The sequence below is a fragment of the Pseudophryne corroboree genome, chromosome 3 (genome assembly GCF_028390025.1).
Source record: "Pseudophryne corroboree isolate aPseCor3 chromosome 3, aPseCor3.hap2, whole genome shotgun sequence".
NCBI classification, from domain to species: Eukaryota; Metazoa; Chordata; class Amphibia; order Anura; family Myobatrachidae; genus Pseudophryne; species Pseudophryne corroboree.
Window position 1 is genome coordinate 98824156 of NC_086446.1, and position 21832 is coordinate 98845987.

The window sequence follows — 21832 nt, forward strand, 5'->3', positions numbered from 1 at the left end:
CAGGTGAAACGCTGACACCACCTTAGGCAGAAACTGAGGACGCGTCCGCAGTTCTGCCCTGTCTGAATGGAAAATCAGATATGGGCTTTTATACGATAAAGCCGCCAATTCTGACACTCTCCTGGCTGAAGCCAGGGCCAGTAGCATGGTTACCTTCCATGTAAGATATTTCAAATCCGCCGATTTGAGTGGCTCAAACCAATGGGATTTGAGAAAATCCAAAACTACATTAAGGTCCCACGGAGCCACTGGGGGCACAACCGGGGGCTGTATATGTAGTACTCCTTTTACAAAAGTCTGGACTTCAGGAACTGAAGCCAATTCTTTTTGGAAGAAAATCGACAGGGCCGAAATTTGAACCTTAATGGACCCCAACTTGAGGCCCATAGACAATCCTGTTTGCAGGAAATGTAGGAATCGACCCAATTGAAATTCCTCCGTGGGGGCCTTCCTGGCCTCACACCACGCAACATATTTTCTCCAAATGCGGTGATAATGTTGTGCAGTCACCTCCTTCCTGGCTTTTACCAGTGTAGGAATGACCTCTTCCGGAATGCCTTTTTCCCTTAGAATTTGGCGTTCAACCGCCATGCCGTCAAACGCAGCCGCGGTAAGTCTTGGAATAGACACGGTCCCTGCTGAAGCAGGTCCCGTCTTAGAGGTAGAGGCCACGGATCCTCCGTGAGCATCTCCTGAAGTTCCGGGTACCAAGTTCTTCTTGGCCAATCCGGAGCCACGAGTATCGTTCTTACTCCCCTTTGCCGTATGATTCTCAGTACTTTTGGTATGAGAGGCAGAGGAGGAAACACATACACTGACTGGAACACCCACGGCGTTACCAGAGCGTCCACAGCTATTGCCTGAGGGTCTCTTGACCTGGCGCAATACCTGTCCAGTTTTTTGTTGAGGCGAGACGCCATCATGTCCACCTTTGGTTTTTCCCAACGGTTCACAATCATGTGGAAGACTTCTGGATGAAGTCCCCACTCTCCCGGGTGTAGATCGTGTCTGCTGAGGAAGTCTGCTTCCCAGTTGTCCACTCCCGGAATGAACACTGCTGACAGTGCTATCACATGATCTTCCGCCCAGCGAAGAATCCTTGCAGCTTCTGCCATTGCTCTCCTGCTTCTTGTGCCGCCCTGTCTATTTACGTGGTCGACTGCCGTGATGTTGTCCGACTGGATCAACACCGGCTGACCCTGAAGCAGGGGTTTTGCCAGGCTTAGAGCATTGTAAATCGCTCTTAGCTCCAGTATATTTATGTGAAGAGATATCTCCAGGTTTGACCATACTCCCTGGAAGTTTCTTCCCCTGTGTGACCGCTCCCCAGCCTCTCAGACTGGCATCCGTGGTCACCAGGACCCAGTCCTGTATGCCGAATCTGCGGCCCTCTAACAGATGAGCACTCTGCAACCACCACAGAAGAGACACCCTTGTGTGGAATCTGCCGAATGGAATCGCTTCGTAAGAAGCCACCATCTTTCCCAGGACTCTTGTGCATTGATGCACAGACACTTTTCCTGGTTTTAGGAGGTTCCTGACAAGTTCGGATAACTCCTTGGCTTTCTCCTCCGGAAGAAACACCTTTTTCTGAACCGTGTCCAGAATCATTCCCAGGAACAGCAGACGTGTTGTCGGGGTCAACTGAGATTTTGGAAAATTCAGAATCCATCCGTGTTGTTGCAGCACTACTTGGGTTAGTGCTACTCCGTCCTCCAGCTGTTCTCTGGACCTTGCCCTTATCAGGAGATCGTCCAAGTAAGGGATAATTAATACGCCTCTTCTTCGCAGAAGAATCATCATTTCGGCCATTACCTTGGTAAAGACCCGAGGTGCCGTGGACAATCCAAACGGCAGCGTCTGAAACTGATAATGACAGTTTTGCACCACGAACCTGAGGTACCCTTGATGTGAAGGGCAAATTGGGACATGCAGATAAGCATCTTTTATGTCCAGGGACACCATAAAGTCCCCTTCTTCCAGATTCGCTATCACTGCTCTGAGTGACTCCATCTTGAACTTGAATTTTTGTATGTACAGGTTCAAAGATTTCAGATTTAGAATAGGTCTTACCGAGCCGTCCGGCTTCGGTACCACAAATAGTGTGGAGTAATACCCCTTTTCCTGTTGTAGGAGGGGTACCTTGACTATCACCTGCTGAGAAAACAGCTTGTGAATGGCTTCCAATATCGTCGCCCTGTCTGAGGGAGACGTTGGCAAAGCAGACTTTAGGAACCGGCGAGGGGGAGACTTCTCGAATTCCAACCTGTAACCCTGAGATACTACCTGCAGGATCCAGGGGTCCACCTGTGAGCAAGCCCACTGCGCGCTGAAATTCTTGAGTCGACCCCCCACCGCTCCTGAGTCCGCTTGTAAAGCCCCAGCGTCATGCTGAGGGCTTTGCAGAACCCGGGGCGGGCTTCTGTTCCTGGGAAGGAGCTGCTTGCTGCCCTCTCTTACCCTTTCCTCTGCCTCGGGGCAGATATGACTGTCCTTTTGCCCGCTTGTTCTTATAGGACCGAAAGGACTGCGGCTGAAAAGACGGTGTCTTTTTCTGTTGGAAGGGGGTCTGAGGTAAAAAGGTGGATTTTCCGGCAGTTGCCGTGGCCACCAGATCCTATAGACCGACAAAATTGTATATACAAAGAGAAAAAAGGTATGACACTAGTTTGGGCGCACTCTTGTTATTATTTTAGATAATGATCAAATGAGATAAAGGCCTAAAGCTTGATATTGACGTCTAGGGCTAGTACTCTGCTGTCCTTTTAAAGAACCTCAAAACAGGATATATTCTGCATGAATAGCCATATTTATATAATGAAAAAATGTGTCTGGGAGGAACACCAATTTATGTTGCAAAATAATGTGTGAAATGTTCAGATCTTAATTATACCTGGATAATTGCATAATGGAAGGTAGCTACATCGCAAACTGCCTCCGTCTGCCAGAGATCTGTACAAACTTTGTTTGTATTAATGCGGCCCTGATTAGGGTTGGATTAGTGGGTGGGAGAGCCCACACACTGTGAAATGATTTTTAGTAACTTGCCATTGTCTTTGATAGGCAAATCATAGGAAGATTAGGAAAGTAGTTGGAATCAGTAAAGTAGTGATACTGCTGTTGGCGTTAATACCATAGGAGGATCTTTCTACTTCACCGGGTATTCCCTAGTAGTCACCCGTCTAGGTACTGACCCAGCCCACCTCCGTTTAGCTTCCAAGATCGGACGAGATTGGGCGTGAAGGCAGGGGTATGGTCGTAGAGAGAACTTGCCCTACATCGCCAATGAGAGTGCACCGAAACGGAAGGATAGATTCCTTCTCGGGAGAGAATATGATGAGATTATAAGATGATTAAATAAATACCGATAGATAATTAGGTGTGAATCTGCTGTCCACGTTAGACTGGCAAGACGTGTACCCTGGGGGACTGGTCCGCCTGAATCGTGGATGAGAGTTCACGGAAAGAAGGAAAGTGGGAACGTAGTCAGAAATTTACACAGTCATCAAGGACAAATATTTGGAGTTTCTTGATTTCCTTAAGATCACCTGTCTGATTTAAATTGAATATATAAATCTTGGTGATAGTGGACAGTATCATGCGGATATCACAAAAAGGAGGGAAATGCCGAAGAATGGAATCAGAATATCCATGCATTGACACATTGATGTATTTATATCTTTAGTGCTAATATGCTGGGTACTGGATATAGTATGTTCAACACATCCTATCAAATAACTAGAAAAGCATCTGAATGGTCACTACTGACAGTGGCAAAGTTATGAGTTATTAACTGTCTCCTTGGTAACGGTACCCTCGAGTTGCTTTTAAAGCACTGTCTGGCGCAGACCACTGGTGGAACCGAATGATATAAGTCCCACAAATGTAATTGCCTGAAGCACGCAGAGATATTAGTGCTTGGTATGCATGCATAAAAAAAAATATATATGAACAGATATGAAATGCTCCCTCTCTAGGGGCATGAGATATAGCAACAGTGGTTCCTGAAGAATATACAATTATTGGCTAAAGCATGAGGGTTCAACCCAACTATGACAGAAATTTTGTGTGGATTTACCTTATGAGCCTGTAGTCAGGCAGTACAAAAAGATTTACCACCCAGAGAAAATAAATATTTTTGTTTGAAAAATCCTGTGACTTTCAAGTAGCCAACAGGTGGTGTGCCTGTTAACACAGCAGAAAGAACAAATTGTTTAAATGTGCACTCCTATAATAGGGTATTGCAGGTGGTGTGCCTGCTGAACAAGCACAGAAAAAAATATAAAAATACTGTCTATTTAGCCCAGCAGGTAGGGGGGTGGAGCACCCTGACCACTCCCCCCTTCCCTGCTTCTGTTCTTTATTTATTTATTCTTTACTTCTCATTATTTATTATTTTTATTTACTGACCCAAATGTATATCTTAACATCCCTATGTACCCAACCATAAGGCTTTAAGTACAGCAGACCTTTCCGCCCTTAGCGAAATACATCGTCCGTCCTCTCACCCTGCAAGCTAAACACAGTAACCATAGCAACCCGCCAAACCACAGTATGGGCGGAAGTGTAGGTAATGACCTCCGCCCATACACTTCTCCCAACGCGCATGCCGATCGCGGCCCCCACACGTGATCAACACAGTAACCATACCAACCCGCTGGAGCCGAGTATGGGCGGAAGTGAAGGTGACGACTTCCGCCCACACACGCTTTCCAGCGGACATCGCCGATGCGGCCCTCTAATTATTACAGCAAACCTGACAGCAGGTATTTACAGGGGCACTTTTTATTCTACCCACAGCCCACATAAGCGGGCCTATAACCACGGGCACTTTCCCTGTCCACATCATAGCCACACAGTGAGGGCGGAAGTGGTAAGTACAACTTCCGCCCCACTCTGGCTAATCCATCACTATCAGTCCTCCCCACTAGCAGGCCGTCCAATGATTACCTGTCCAGGCTAACCCCGCCCTCAAGACCAGTCATTGGCTGACGCTAATTACAGGCTCCATTAAAAACTCAGGCCACTGACCTCCAGTAGCTGCTCAGATTGAAAGTGAACAAGCCCGTTACCGGGTGAAACGCGTTTTTCTAAGGGGCACCTCTCATGTCGGACATCTGAATGGGTGATATTCAATAATATTTTTTCATATCTCATTTAGGGCATTTTTGTCTATTTGTCATTATAATATGTGATTTCTAACACCCTACGATAGGTGTGCTTTGTAAGGGGCACCTCTTACGTCTGACATCCAAATGGGTGATATTTAATACTTTATTCATCTTATTGTGGGTACCTTTACCTATCTGTTATCATAACAGAGATATCTATTAACCTACGACAGGTGTGCACATTTTTTCAACAGTATATTTTTTTATATATTTTTTTCAGTATTTTTATATTTTTTTCTGTGCTTGTTCAGCAGGCACACCACCTGCAATACCCTATTATAGGAGTGCACATTTAAACAATTTGTTCTTTCTGCTGTGTTAACAGGCACACCACCTGTTGGCTACTTGAAAGTCACAGGATTTTTCAAACAAAAATATTTATTTTCTCTGGGTGGTAAATCTTTTTGTACTGCCTGACTACAGGCTCATAAGGTAAATCCACACAAAATTTCTGTCATAGTTGGGTTGAACCCTCATGCTTTAGCCAATAATTGTATATTCTTCAGGAACCACTGTTGCTATATCTCATGCCCCTAGAGAGGGAGCATTTCATATCTGTTCATATATATTTTTTTTTATGCATGCATACCAAGCACTAATATCTCTGCGTGCTTCAGGCAATTACATTTGTGGGACTTATATCATTCGGTTCCACCAGTGGTCTGCGCCAGACAGTGCTTTAAAAGCAACTCGAGGGTACCGTTACCAAGGAGACAGTTAATAACTCATAACTTTGCCACTGTCAGTAGTGACCATTCAGATGCTTTTCTAGTTATTTGATAGGATGTGTTGAACATACTATATCCAGTACCCAGCATATTAGCACTAAAGATATAAATACATCAATGTGTCAATGCATGGATATTCTGATTCCATTCTTCGGCATTTCCCTCCTTTTTGTGATATCCGCATGATACTGTCCACTATCACCAAGATTTATATATTCAATTTAAATCAGACAGGTGATCTTAAGGAAATCAAGAAACTCCAAATATTTGTCCTTGATGACTGTGTAAATTTCTGACTACGTTCCCACTTTCCTTCTTTCCGTGAACTCTCATCCACGATTCAGGCGGACCAGTCCCCCAGGGTACACGTCTTGCCAGTCTAACGTGGACAGCAGATTCACACCTAATTATCTATCGGTATTTATTTAATCATCTTATAATCTCATCATATTCTCTCCCGAGAAGGAATCTATCCTTCCGTTTCGGTGCACTCTCATTGGCGATGTAGGGCAAGTTCTCTCTACGACCATACCCCTCCCTTCACGCCCAATCTCGTCCGATCTTGGAAGCTAAACGGAGGTGGGCTGGGTCAGTACCTAGACGGGTGACTACTAGGGAATACCCGGTGAAGTAGAAAGATCCTCCTATGGTATTAACGCCAACAGCAGTATCACTACTTTACTGATTCCAACTACTTTCCTAATCTTCCTATGATTTACCTATCAAAGACAATGGCAAGTTACTAAAAATCATTTCACAGTGTGTGGGCTCTCCCACCCACTAATCCAACCCTAATCAGGGCCGCATTAATACAAACAAAGTTTGTACAGATCTCTGGCAGACGGAGGCAGTTTGCGATGTAGCTACCTTCCATTATGCAATTATCCAGGTATAATTAAGATCTGAACATTTCACACATTATTTTGCAACATAAATTGGTGTTCCTCCCAGACACATTTTTTCATTATATAAATATGGCTATTCATGCAGAATATATCCTGTTTTGAGGTTCTTTAAAAGGACAGCAGAGTACTAGCCCTAGACGTCAATATCAAGCTTTAGGCCTTTATCTCATTTGATCATTATCTAAAATAATAACAAGAGTGCGCCCAAACTAGTGTCATACCTTTTTTCTCTTTGTATATACAATTTTGTTTGCCTTTTATGACCCTGGGCGCACCGCCATACGGACAGATTGGGATTTCCTAAGATTATTGTCCATTTCTGGCTCTTATTTAATTTCCTGTATCTTTGAATCCAGTTCTGTGCAGGATCAACAACCAGTGTTTTTTCCTATAGACCGACGCCAAATAATTCCTCCCCTTTATACGGCAATACTTCCATATGCCGTTTGGAATCCGCATCACCTGACCACTGTCGCGTCCATAAACTTCTTCTGGCAGATATGGACATCGCACTTACTCTCGATGCCAGAGTGCAAATATCCCTCTGAGCATCTCGCATATAAAGAAAAGCATCCTTTAATTGCTCTAAAGTCAATAAAATACTGTCCCTATCCAGGGTATCAATATTTTCAGTCAGGGAATCCGACCAGACCACCCCAGCACTGCACATCCAGGCTGAGGCGATGGCTGGTCGCAGTATAACACCAGTATGTGTGTATATACTTTTTAAGGTAGTTTCCAGCCTCCTATCAGCTGGATCCTTGAGGGCGGCCGTATCAGGAGACGGTAACGCCACTTGTTTTGATAAGCGTGTGAGCGCCTTATCCACCCTAGGGGGTGTTTCCCAGCGCGCCCTAACCTCTGGCGGGAAAGGGTATAATGCCAATAACTTTTTTGAAATTAGCACTTTTCTATCTGGGTTAACCCACGCTTCATCACATACATCATTTAATTCCTCTGATTCAGGAAAAACTACAGGTAGTTTTTTCACACCCCACATAATACCCCTTTTTGTGGTACTTGCAGTATCAGAGATATGTAAAGTCTCCTTCATTGCCGTGATCATATAACGTGTGGCCCTACTGGAAAATACGTTTGTTTCTTCACCGTCGACACTAGATTCAGTGTCCGTGTCTGGGTCTGTGTCGACCGACTGAGGTAAAGGGCGTTTTACAGCCCCTGACGGTGTCTGAGACGCCTGGGCAGGTACTAACTGGTTTGCCGGCCGTCTCATGTCATCAACTGATTTTTGTAATGTGCTGACATTATCACGTAATTCCATAAACAAAGCCATCCATTCCGGTGTCGACTCCCTGGGGGGTGACATCACCATTACCGACAATTGCTCTGCCTCCACACCAACATCGTCCTCATACATGTCGACACACGCGTACCGACACACAGCAGACACACAGGGAATGCTCTATTGAAGACAGGACCCCACTAGCCCTTTGGGGAGACAGAGGGAGAGTTTTCCAGCACACACCCAAGCGCTATAATATATATGGGAACAACCCTATATAAGTGTTGTATCCTTATAGCAGCTTAAATATAGTAATATCGCCAAAAAAGTGCCCCCCCTCTCTGTTTTACCCTGTTTCTGTAGTGCAGTGCAGGGGAGAGTCCTGGGAGCCTTCCTCACAGCGGAGCTGAGCAGGAAAATGGCGCTGTGTGCTGAGGAGAATAAGCCCCGCCCCCTATTTCGGCGGGCTCTTCTCCCGGAGTTTGTGAGATCTGGCAGGGGTTAAATACATCCATATAGCCTCAAGGGCTATATGTGACGTATTTTTAGCCATAAAAAAGGTATTATACATTGCTGCCCAGGTCGCCCCCCCCCAGCGCCCTGCACCCTCTGTGAAGTGTGCTGACAACAATGGCGCACAGCTGCAGTGCTGTGCGCTACCTCATGAAGACTGAAAAGTCTTCTGCCGCCTGTTTCTGGACCTCTTCAATCTTCGGCATCTGCAAGGGGGGTCGGCGGCGCGGCTCCGGGACCGGACTCCATGGCTGGGCCTGTGTTCGATCCCTCTGGAGCTAATGGTGTCCAGTAGCCTAAGAAGCCAATCCATCCTGCACGCAGGTGAGTTCACTTCTCTCCCCTAAGTCCCTCGATGCAGTGAGCCTGTTGCCAGCAGGACTCACTGAAAATAAAAAACCTAAAAACTTTTTCTAAGCAGCTCTTTAGGAGAGCCACCTAGATTGCACCCTGCTCGGACGGGCACAAAAACCTAACTGAGGCTTGGAGGAGGGTTATAGGGGGAGGAGCCAGTGCACACCACCTGATCCTAAAGCTTTATTTTTGTGCCCTGTCTCCTGCGGAGCCGCTAATCCCCATGGTCCTGACGGAGTCCCCAGCATCCACTAGGACGTTAGAGAAACAGGGGTGTGGCTTGCAAATACGCCATCCCTGCTAAGCCACACACCCTAGTCGCAATGCTATGCACCCTAATTTTGGGTGCGTGACTTCAGCGCAATCACATGTCCCTGATCCAGAAGCCACGAAGTTGGGAGGGAATGCAGATGGATAAATCAAACTAACTTTGGTAAGAATTAAGACACCTGAGCGCATGCATGGATATCTTTAGGACTTGGACTGTTTGTGGGCCATGAGGACTGGTATAGCGGAACAATCAGCAGATAGTCAAGCTTTCATAGAAGTCGAATGTCTTCCCCAGGGGTATATTTACTAATGGGCAGTTTGTCAATCATCGGTGACTTTGACCAATGATTGACAAGCCAATGATTGACAAACCAACATACGGTAAATCTACCCTTTTGGCTGGATTCCTCTAACAAATGTAATAGGCCCTACACATTAGCCGATCTGCCGCCGAGCTGCCCGACAGCGGATACGGCCGACGGGCGACCCGGCGGCGGAGGGGCAGTGATGGGGGGAGTGAAGTTTCTTCACTCCCCCCGTCACCCGGCTGCATTGAAGTGCAGGCAAATATGGACGAGATCGTCCATATTGGCCTGCATGTACAGCCGACGGGGGACCAGCGATGAACGAGCGCGGGGCCGCGCATCGTTCATTGCTGGAGCCTCCACACTCAAAGATTTGAACGGTATCTCATTTATGTACGAGATCGTTCATATCTTTGACTGATGTCGGCCAGTGTGTAGGGCCTATAAGATCTGGAAACAGCATTGATTTAACAAAGGTTTTGTAGAAAGCCTTATTACTGCCTGATTGTTTAAAAAAACAAGATCCTGTTTTCCTTGAGGTCAGGGGCGAATTTAGGGGTCCGTCTGCCCCTAGGCACCAACATTATTGGTTCCCCCCTCCCCCATTACGTAAATGCCTCCTTTACATCAGGGACAGACCGCATGCCTCCCGACTGCCAACCTCACACCCCACAATTAAATGACCATTGCCCCTCTCCTCTTCCCGCCAGTTACAAAATAAAAGAATAAGCCGCAATGACAAGAATGAAGAATGAATATTGTAGTCTCCTCAGCTCAGCGGTCTTAGAAGGGCTCTCATGCAATGGAGTATGGCGTTCCACCCCCCCAGCAAGTGTCACCCCTACCTACGTGCCTAGTGGGAAATCCACCACTGCTTATGGGTCAAATTGATCAAAGCTATCCAGATTTTCCACAGAATCTTTTTCAATTTCACATTTTACTAAAGATTGCTCCTCCCACCACCACACAGAACTGTACAAACCCCACAACGGTTATATAGTGTAGTTCAGAATTCAAACTGTACACTACAGTAGCACGCCAAGTATCAGACCTAACTGGGGCAGCGGGTAGCACAGATTATCTGTAACCCTACGTAGGTCGTACCACTATGTCAGTGAGCATATCACCAGGTATGTCATGGAACAAGAGAATCTGTAGCGAGAGACAACTGTAGTGACAGCCAGGAAGATACTGGAGCAGGCTGGTCGCTCCCCCAGTGCAGTCAGCTATGGGGGTCTACGTATAATGCTGGTAGACCTGATGGGCCCTGCCCTGGCTGCCGCTGTAGCATGGCCTGCACGCACTTCTACATTGCAGTGGAAGGAGGTGTATCTACAGCTAGAGTTTACCCCTCATAGGAAACTCCTCAGGATGGGTAACCGGCAGCTGCTGGTACCAAGTTGGTGTCTTTCTGTAAACTTAGCAATAAAAACCTTTTACGATCAGCTGGAGCGCTTACCAAGTTGTTTGGATAACCTGTATTCTATTGTATATGTGTGCGGCTCCTCAGTGCACAGAGCGTTTCTGCTAACGTCAGGCTAATCTCACAGGATCTGTCTCCGCACCGCCATAGCTTTCTGTACAGGGTATAAGAGGCAGCATTAGTTAACAGCAAACACAAACAATTCAGGTACGGTAGGGCCCTGCTTTTTTGCCATTCTGCTGATTTCAACGTTTTCAGTTATAACTATATGTTCATTATTTTTTACTTACGTTTCCTTCTATGTTTTCTATTGAGCCTGACGACTCATTTAATGGTTCTTATTATACCTTTTATACATAACAGTATTCATTTCTTTCAAAAAAATGCTAGCAAATCACAAAAGCACATTAATGGGCAAAACCATGTGCACTGCAGATGCAACATGTGCAGAGAGAGTTAGGTATGAGTGGGTTATATTGTTTCTGTGCAGGGTAAATACTGGCTGCTTTATTTTTACAGTGCAATTTAGATTTCAAATCTAACCCAACCTGCACTGCACATGTTTTTGTCCATTAAGGCCCCCATCCACTAGCGAGAATTATCTTAACAATGAGTTGGATCCTTTTTTCCTACAATCTGGCCGGCAGCTTCCCGGGAGCCCTGCGATTGCGATTTGCTACTCAACTGTATTTTTGGGTTCACTACGGTATGCCGGCGGTCGGGCTCCCGGCGACCAGCATACCGGCGCCGTGAGCCCGACCGCCGGCTTACCGACAGTGTGGCGAGCGCAAATGAGCCCCTTGCGGGCTCGCTGCGCTCACCACGCTACGGGCATGGTGGCGCGCCACGCTATTTTATTCTCCCCCCACGAGGCAGAATAAGTGTCGGTATGCCGGCGCCGGGATCCTGTCAGTCGGCATACTGAAGACCACCCGTATTTTTTACATGTGATTTATCTCATGCGATCAAACGTTATTAAACCTATTCCTGTGTGCGCCTCACTACATTGGCCAAGGTCATTGTAACGCGAGTACGGTGTACAAATACTCCCCCCGGTGATACACAAATGGAGGGCTTTGGTGGATAACGTAGTCTGGCATGAGAAACATAGGTTTACAAAACAGAATGCTATGCAAAAATTTAATGATAAATGGGGTAGATGGTGCTAATCAGGGTTGGGAAGGGAGACAGGAGCTGCGACAACAGCGTACTACTTTTGAACTAACATATACCATCGCAGAGACGTGCACGTATATACACATACAGATATATTGGTATACGGTAACTTGCATTGCCTGTTCTGGGTCGAATGGACAAGTACTGCATATATATTTCTTATTATAGGAATTTAAACTGGAAGGTTGTTCTGGTCACTAATGTATGTGGGCTAACTTGGCTGTATAACAGAGTGGTGGATGACATAATGCAATTGTTACTGTTTAATGTCTGTATTGTTTTCTTTCTGTATTGAAATTTTCAATAAAGAATACGAAATTTAAAAAAAAAAAAAATCTATTCCTGTGCGATTGAGATAAATATAACGGTCAGCTCGTGTAATTTGCGACTGCGGTGCACATGGGAACACGCCTCGCAATCACACGAAAAGGTCATAGGATGTGACACTTTTCATGCAATTCATCTCAACTGCATACAAAGAGCCCATATCGCACTAGTGGATGGGGGCTTTTAGTGTGCTTTGTTTTGAATAGGGCCCCTAGTCACTATAGGAGCTGGGCCTTGCTGTATAGCATGCAAATCCTGCAATATATTAGAGAAAGTGGGTTAACATCATCATAATAAAAGCCACAAAAACACCTGCCCATTTTTAAAGTGCAAAAGTAAACCAGCAAATAATTATAACAGATGCAAAAAGATTTAAAAGATGAACAAAGGAATTGTTAACAAAGCCTGCAATGTAACATTCTCTCTCTATTATATATATTTTATACATCAGTGCTATGCAGTCCACATTACCTTTCATCGTCTGTATTTCCTCATGTACCCTGCCCTGATCCTCCGCTCGTTGGATATGAGCTGCTGGTAACAGCCTTTACCACTGAATGCATTAATAATAATCATTAGTGAATACTAGGCCCAGCAGACACAAGAGCCTGCTCCTGCCGATGCAGCAGATGTCCCCAAGCGCTGTGCTCCTTCTCCCCCCATTCAGTAGCCTCCTGAGGTCATGTGACTGCTATAGTCACATGACACACTCTGCATGGCTGAGTATTCTGCGGCTCTGGACTGCTGCTGCTGCTGTAAGTGTTTTCCTGGTGCCGGCAGCTGACACTCTGACAACACTGCAGGAAGTCAGGTGAGGACAAAGTGTAAAGAGGGGGACTGGTGTGGTGTGCATGAGAGAAGGAAGCTGGTGAGCAGTGGGGCATGCCCACTTGATTCTAGCATCTACCGTGGGGGCATGTAGGAGGAATGACAATAACAGCTCCCAGCATACACTGATAAGTGGCATTATTATTGTATAGGGGAGAAGTGACAGCACACACTGATGTCCCCTATTATGTAGGGGAGGGAGGACTGCACAATTATATGTGATGGGGGATAACACAGATCCCAGCGCACACTGATAAGAAGTATTATTATTATTATATATGGGAGAAGTGACAGCACACAGTCACTGATGTCTCCTATTATATAGAGGAGAAGTGACTGTACAGTGATATATGATGGGGGATAGCACAGATTCCAGCACACACTGATATGTGGTATTATTATTATTATTATTATTATATAGTGGCGAGGGGACTGCACAGTTATATGTGATGGGGTATAACACAGCTCCCAGCACACACTGATATGTGGTATTATTATATAGGGGAGAAGGGACTGTTCAGTGATGTATGATGGGAGATAACACAGCTCCCAGCACACACTGATATGTGGTATTATTATATAGGGGAGAGGGGACTGTACAGTGATGTATGATGGGAGATAACACAGCTCCCGACACACACTGATATGTGGTATTATTATATAGGGGAGAAGGGACTGTACAGTGATATATGATGGGGTGTAACACAGCTCCCAGCACACACTGATATGTGGTATTATTATATAGGGGAGAAGGGACTGTACAGTGATATATGATGGGGTGTAACACAGCTCCCAGCACACACTGATATGTGATATTATTATATAGGGGAGAAGGGACTGTACAGTGATATATGATGGGGTGTAACACAGCTCCCAGCACACACTGATATGTGATATTATTATATAGGGGAGAAGGGACTGTACAGTGATATATGATGGGGTGTAACACAGCTCCGGTACCCACTGATATGTGGTATTATTATATAGGGGAGAAGGGACTGTACAGTGATATGTGATGGGGTGTAACACAGCTCCCAGCACACACTGATATGTGGTATTATTATATAGGGGAGAAGGGACTGTCCAGTGATGTATGATGGGAGATAACACAGCTCCCAGCACATACTGATATGTGGTATTATTATATAGGGGAGAAGGGACTGTACAGTGATATGTGATGGGGTATAACACAGCTCCCAGCACACACTGATATGTGGTATTATTATATAGGGGAGAGGGGACTGTACAGTGATATATGATGGGCGATAACACAGTTCCCGGCACACACTGATATGTGGTATTATTATATAGGGGAGAAGGGACTGTACAGTGATATATGATGGGGTGTAACACAGCTCCCGACACACTGATTTGTGGTATTAGTATTATTATTATATAAAGGAGGAGTGACTGTACAGTGATATATGATGGGGGATAACACAGATTCCAGCACTTAATAATATTATTGTTGTTATTATTATTATTATTATTATTATTATTATTATTATTATTATTATTATTATAATATAGTGGAGATGGGACTGTACAGTGATATTTGATGAGGGAATACACATATCTACCGGCACACACTGATATGTGGTATTATTATATAGGGGAGAGGGGGCTGTACAGTGATATATGATGGGGGATAACACAGATTCCAGCACTTAATAATATTGTTGTTGTTGTTATTATTATTATTATTATTATTATTATTATTATAATATAGTGGAGATGGGACTGTACAGTGATATTTGATGAGGGAATACACATATCTACCGGCACACACTGATATGTGTTGTTGTTGTTGTTGTTGTTGTTATACAGAGGAGAAGTGACTGTACAGTGATATATGATGGGAGACAATACAGATTCCAGCACACACTGATTTTGTAATATTATTATTAATATTGTTATATAGGGGTGAGGAGACTGTACAGTGATATATAATGGGGGATAACACAGATTCCAGCACACACTGATATGTGGTATTATTATTATTATTATTATTATTATTATATAGAGGAGAGGGGACTGTACAGTGATATATAATGGGGGATAACACAGATTCCAGCACACACTGATATGTGGAATTATTATTATTATTATTATTATTATATAGAGGAGAGGGGACTGTACAGTGATATATGATGGGGGATAATACAGATCCCAGCACACAGTGATGTGATATTATTATTATTATTATTATTATTATTATTATTATTACTATTATTATCATTTTATAGGGGAGAAAGGACTGTGCAGTGATACACAGCTCCCATCACACACTGCTATGTGGTATTATTATAATATATATATATAGTACTATATATTATTATATAGACACATTATACATTCTTGAGACTTTTGTTTTCTTTTTAGATGTAATTATGTGACAACAAACAATAATGGCTTATTTAACAAACACGTTCCCTTTCCTACCTGTGCCTGTTTCCTATATGTATTGCCTAGTAGAATAGATATAACACTTAGCTCTCCTACCACCTTCCATGGGCTCTATGTGCTGAGTCTACCAACTTTCCTGTATATAGGATGGAGGTTGTATTAGCAAAATAAACCCTTTTCATATATTTTGCACAATTAAACCCTTGAAAAAATGTAAAATACTTTTACATTTTATTGATTTCTCTTTTAATTGCAGTGAAAAGATCTGCTGAGCGTGAGACACCCAGCAGCTATCCCCGTGTATCAGGAGAATGGAGCAGGACCCAGAGCCCCATCACGGAGCCTCCACCTCACTCACTGATACATGGGAGAGACAATGAGCAGAAGATCCTGGAACTCACCAACAAGATCATTCACCTGATGACTGGAGAGGTGACTGCTGGGAATGGGGCATTATACAGTAACACCAGGGGAGGTGTCTGGGTGATGACTGGAGAGGTGACTGCTGGGAATGGGACATTATACAGTAACACCAGGGGAGGTGTCTGGGTGATGACTGGAGAGGTGACTGCTGGGAATGGGACATTATACAGTAACACCAGGGGAGGTGTCTGGGTGATGACTGGAGAGGTGACTGCTGGGAATGGGGCATTATACAGTAACACCAGGGGAGGTGTCTGGTGATGACTGGAGAGGTGACTGCTGGGAATGGGGCATTATACAGTAACACCAGGGGAGGTGTCTGGGTGATGACTGGAGAGGTGACTGCTGGGAATGGGACATTATACAGTAACACCAGGGAAGGTGTCTGGGTGATGACTGGAGAGGTGACTGCTGGGAATGGGACATTATACAGTAACACCAGGGGAGGTGTCTGGGTGATGACTGGAGAGGTGACTGCTGGGAATGGGGCATTATACAGTAACACCAGAGGAGGTGTCTGGGTGATGACTGGAGAGGTGACTGCTGGGAATGGGACATTATACAGTAACACCAGGGGATGTGTCTTGGTGATGACTGGTGAGGTGACTGCTGGGAATGGGGCATTATACAGTAACACCAGGGGAGGTGTCTGGGTGATGACTGGAGAGGTGACTGCTGGGGATGGGACATTATACAGTAACACCAGGGGAGGTGTCTGGGTAATGACTGGAGAGGTGACTGCTGGGAATGGGGCATTATACAGTAACACCAGGGGAGGTGTCTGGGTGATGACTGGAGAGGTGACTGCTGGGAATGGGGCATTATACAGTAACACCAGGGGAGGTGTCTGGGTGATGACTGGAGAGGTGACTGCTGGGAATGGGACATTATACAGTAACACCAGGGGAGGTATCTGGGTGATGACTGGAGAGGTGACTGCTGGGAATGGGACATTATACAGTAACACCAGGGGAGGTGTCTGGGTGATGACTGGAGAGGTGACTGCTGGGAATGGGGCATTATACAGTAACACCAGGGGAGGTGTCTGGGTGATGACTGGAGAGGTGACTGCTGGCAATGGGGCATTATACAGTAACACCAGGGGAGGTGTCTGGGTGATGACTGGAGAGGTGACTGCTGGGAATGGGGCATTATACAGTAACACCAGGGGAGGTGTCTGGGTGATGACTGGAGAGGTGACTGCTGGGAATGGGGCATTATACAGTAACACCAGGGGAGGTGTCTGGGTGATGACTGGAGAGGTGACTGCTGGCAATGGGGCATTATACAGTAACACCAGGGGAGGTGTCTGGGTGATGACTGGAGAGGTGACTGCTGGCAATGGGGCATTATACAGTAACACCAGGGAGGTGTCTGGGTGATGACTGGAGAGGTGACTGCTGGGAATGGGGCATTATACAGTAACACCAGGGGAGGTGTCTGGGTGATGACTGGAGAGGTGACTGCTGGGAATGGGGCATTATACAGTAACACCAGGGGAGGTGTCTGGGTGATGACTGGAGAGGTGACTGCTGGGAATGGGGCATTATACAGTAACACCAGGGGAGGTGTCTGGGTGATGACTGGAGAGGTGACTGCTGGGAATGGGGCATTATACAGTAACACCAGGGGAGGTGTCTGGGTGATGACTGGAGAGGTGACTGCTGGGAATGGGGCATTATACAGTAACACCAGGGGAGGTGTCTGGGTGATGACTGGAGAGGTGACTGCTGGGAATGGGGCATTATACAGTAACATCAGGGGAGGTGTCTGGGTGATGACTGGAGAGGTGACTGCTGGGAATGGGGCATTATACAGTAACATCAGGGGAGGTGTCTGGGTGATGACTGGAGAGGTGACTGCTGGGAATGGGACATTATACAGTAACACCAGGGGAGGTGTCTGGGTGATGACTGGAGAGGTGACTGCTGGGAATGGGGCATTATACAGTAACACCAGGGGAGGTGTCTGGGTGATGACTGGAGAGGTGACTGCTGGGAATGGGGCATTATACAGTAACACCAGGGGAGGTGTCTGGGTGATGACTGGAGAGGTGACTGCTGGGAATGGGGCATTATACAGTAACACCAGGGGAGGTGTCTGGGTGATGACTGGAGAGGTGACTGCTGGGAATAGGACATTATACAGTAACACCGGGGAGGTGTCTGGATGATGACTGGAGAGGTGACTGCTGGCAATGGGGCATTATACAGTAACACCAGGGGAGGTGTCTGGGTGATGACTGGAGAGGTGACTGCTGGGAATGGGGCATTATACAGTAACACCAGGGGAGGTGTCTGGGTGATGACTGGAGAGGTGACTGCTGGGAATAGGACATTATACAGTAACACCAGGGGAGGTGTCTGGGTGATGACTGGAGAGGTGACTGCTGGCAATGGGGCATTATACAGTAACACCAGGGAGGTGTCTGGGTGATGACTGGAGAGGTGACTGCTGGGAATGGGGCATTATACAGTAACACCAGGGGAGGTGTCTGGGTGATGACTGAGTCATTGTGTGTTTCAGGTTTCTATAAGGTGTGAAGATGTCGCTGTCTATCTCTCCATGGAGGCGTAGGAGTATGTAGATGGACACAGGGATCTGTACAAGGACATCATGATGGAGAATCACCGGACCCTCACATCACCGGGTAAGAGGAGACTTTTGTTTATTTTAAAGGGGAGATCATTTCAGGAGGCCCCTATATACATCATCTAATAATCACATATATACAATGTACTCAGTCACTCTGTGTCTCCTACAGATGGACCCGGTAACAGAGATTCCCCAGAGAGATGTCCCCATCCTCTCTATTCCCAGGACTGTACAGAGGAGAATCACAGGACCTCACAGGAGGATCAGGTAGATGGGATTTAGAGTCTCGCCAATTTACCAAAACACCAAAGTGCCTATTAGTATATGATCTGTAGAGAAGCGGCGCAAGTTTTCTACCACATTATTCTAGGGTTTAATGTCCATGAATATCATACATTATTAAAATGTTATTTATTGTTATGTGGGTTATTTAGGATGAGTTGCTGACTGATATTAAAGAAGAATATATAGAGGGAGAAGAAGAGACTTATGTGACTGATATTAAGGTAGAAGATATAGAGAGTGCAGAAGAGACGTATGTGAGGGGTGATCAGCAGTTTAAGGAGGAGGAATTCCCTACAGATATCAGCACAGGTGAGTAATAAGCACTTATTACCCAAAGGAGTCACATATTCTGCTTGCTCAGTCACTACAGCAATCTCTTACTCTACACCCTCCTCTGTCAGTACAGACTCATGAGTACAACGGACCTGCCCCATGAGGGATTCAGGAGCCGTCTTCCTCTATTATACTCCTGCTCTCCACCTCACATCATGTCACTGTGCTACCAGCCCAGAGACCTGACCAGTCTCCTCCCCACACTCTCTGGTGGCTCCTGATGTATGAGGTACATCAGCCCCTATTATACTACTTTTCCCTTCCTCACATCATGTCTCAGTGTGTTACCAGCCCAGAAATCCGACCAGTCACCCCACTTCCTCCCCCCCTCCCCCACACGTTCTGGTGTATATCATACTTCAGGAGCCATCAGCCCCTATTAGACTCCTGCTCTCCCCCTCACATCATGTCACTGTGTGTTACCAGCCCAGAGATCTGACCAGTCTCCTCCCCACACTCTCTGGTGTGTCTCATACATCAGGAGCCATCAGCCCCTATTATACTCCTGCTCTCCTCCTCACATCATGTCACTGTGTGTTACCAGCACAGAGATCTGACCAGTCTCCTCCCCACACTCTCTGGTGTATCTCATACATCAGGAGCCATCAGCCCCTATTAGACTCCTGCTCTCCCCCTCACATCATGTCACTGTGTGTTACCAGCCCAGAGATCTGACCAGTCTCCTCCCCACACTCTCTGGTGTGTCTCATACATCAGGAGCCATCAGCCCCTATTATACTCCTGCTCTCCTCCTCACATCATGTCACTGTGTGTTACCAGCCCAGAGATCTGACCACTCTCCTCCCCACACTCTCTAGTGTATCTCATACATCAGGAGCCATCAGCCCCTATTATACTCCTGCTCTCCCCCTCACATCATGTCACTGTGTGTTACCAGCCCAGAGATCTGACCACTGTCCTCCCATACACACTCTCTGGAGTATCTCATACATAAGGATCCATCAGCCCATATTATACTCCTGCTCTCCCCTTCACATCATGTCACTGTGTGTTACCAGCACAGAGATCTGACCAGTCTCCTCCCCACACTCTCTGTTGTATCTCATACATCAGGAGACCTCAATCCCTATTATACTCCTGCTCTCTCCCTCACATCATGTCACTGTGTGTTTCCAGCGCAGAGATCTGACCAGTCTCCTCCCCACACTCTCTGGTGTATCTTAGCCATCAGGAGCCATCAGCCCCTATTATACTCCTGCTCTCGCCCTCACATCATGTCACTGTGTTACCAGCCCAGAGATCTGACCAGTCTCCCCCCACACTCTGTGGTGTATCTCATACATCAGGAGCCATCAGCCCCTATTATACTCCTGCTCTCCCCCTCACATCATGTCACTGTGTTACCAGCCCAGAGATCTGACCAGTCTCCTCCCCGCACTCTCTGGTGTATCACATACATCAGGAGCCATCAGCCCCTATTATACTCCTACTCTCCTCCTCACATCATGTCACTGTGTGTTACCAGACCAGAGATCTGACCAGTCTCCTCACCACACTCTCTGGAGTATCTCATACATCAGGAGCCATCAGCCCCTATTATACTCCTGCTCTCCCCCTCACATCATGTCACTGTGTGTTATTAGCCCAGAGATCTGACCAGTCTCCTCCCCACACTCTCTGGTGTGTCTCATACATCAGGAGCCATCAGCCCATATTATACTCCTGCTCTCCTCCTCACATCATGTCACTGTGTGTTACCAGCCCAGAGATCTGACCACTCTCCTCCCCACACTCTCTGGTGTATCTCATACATCAGGAGCCATCAGCCCCTATTATACTCCTGCTCTCCCCCTCACATCATGTAACTTTTTCTTTTAATATAACATTTCCTATCACAGCAGCTTCTGTTACTGGATTTTTTTCTATTTAATGGACAAAGTTACTCAGGTTAAACAATATACTGCTGCCAAGTAAAGCAATCATGATCAAGAGAATATTGGCAAATTCCTCTGAAACTCCAGGTAGTGGGTCTCACCAGCAGACCTAGCTCCGCACCTTCAGGATATATGGACTATCCTGGTCATGTTATAAAGAGGTTGTTATCTCAGAGAAAATAGTAAATTCTGAACTGCAAAGGGACCACCATGAGGGTGTGACCATGGCCTGGGTGGATGAGGGGACACGTGGGACACCAGAAGATGCTGTCTGCTCATAAACCAGTAGTGGTACAAATGCTTTCCATCTACAGGTCCCATCCATGCCTGGACACCTATAAAGCAATATTAGTGTGTGAGGGCTTCCTACATCTATAGATCATTAGGTTTTGACTCTCCTTATGCAGCATCTTACCAGTTGTTTAAATAGCGCACACATATTCCGCAGCACTTAACAGAGAATATTTGCCCATTTACATCAGTCCCTGCCCCAGTGGAGCTTACAATCTATATTCCCTACCACAGATACACGCACACACATTCACTCTAGTGTTCATTTTGTTTTGGAGCCAATTAACCTACCAGTATATTTTTGGATTGTCGGAGTAAACCGGAGCACCCTGAGGAAACCCACACAAGCACGGGGAGAATA

The 21832-nt window shown here is 46.0% G+C and overlaps 2 protein-coding genes and 1 pseudogene across 4 annotated transcripts in view; 2 read left to right on the plus strand and 1 right to left on the minus strand.

Annotated features, from left to right (window-relative positions):
- The window catches only part of LOC135054867 (gastrula zinc finger protein XlCGF57.1-like), a 99805-nt gene extending 86762 nt beyond the window's left edge, over positions 1–13043 (minus strand). Inside the window, exons 1-2 of one of the 3 annotated variants that reach the window (XM_063958276.1) lie at positions 12887–13043; positions 10949–11066 (exon numbers count right to left, since the gene is read on the minus strand). The gene's annotated coding sequence lies outside the window, so the exon portion shown is untranslated. The remainder of the gene's footprint in view (positions 1–10948; positions 11067–12886) is intronic. The other 2 variants (XM_063958275.1, XM_063958277.1) reach the window with 2 other exon arrangements.
- On the plus strand, positions 6418–6536 carry LOC134898278 (5S ribosomal RNA; annotated as a pseudogene).
- Positions 13044–13094: 51 nt separating the features above from the next.
- Positions 13095–21832, plus strand: part of LOC135054863 (uncharacterized) — a 79395-nt gene continuing 70657 nt past the window's right edge. Inside the window, exons 1-5 of the mRNA XM_063958266.1 lie at positions 13095–13226; positions 15906–16081; positions 18599–18722; positions 18837–18934; positions 19102–19261. Coding sequence (XP_063814336.1) covers positions 18689–18722; positions 18837–18934; positions 19102–19261 — 292 coding nt within the window. The 5' untranslated portion in view covers positions 13095–13226; positions 15906–16081; positions 18599–18688. The remainder of the gene's footprint in view (positions 13227–15905; positions 16082–18598; positions 18723–18836; positions 18935–19101; positions 19262–21832) is intronic.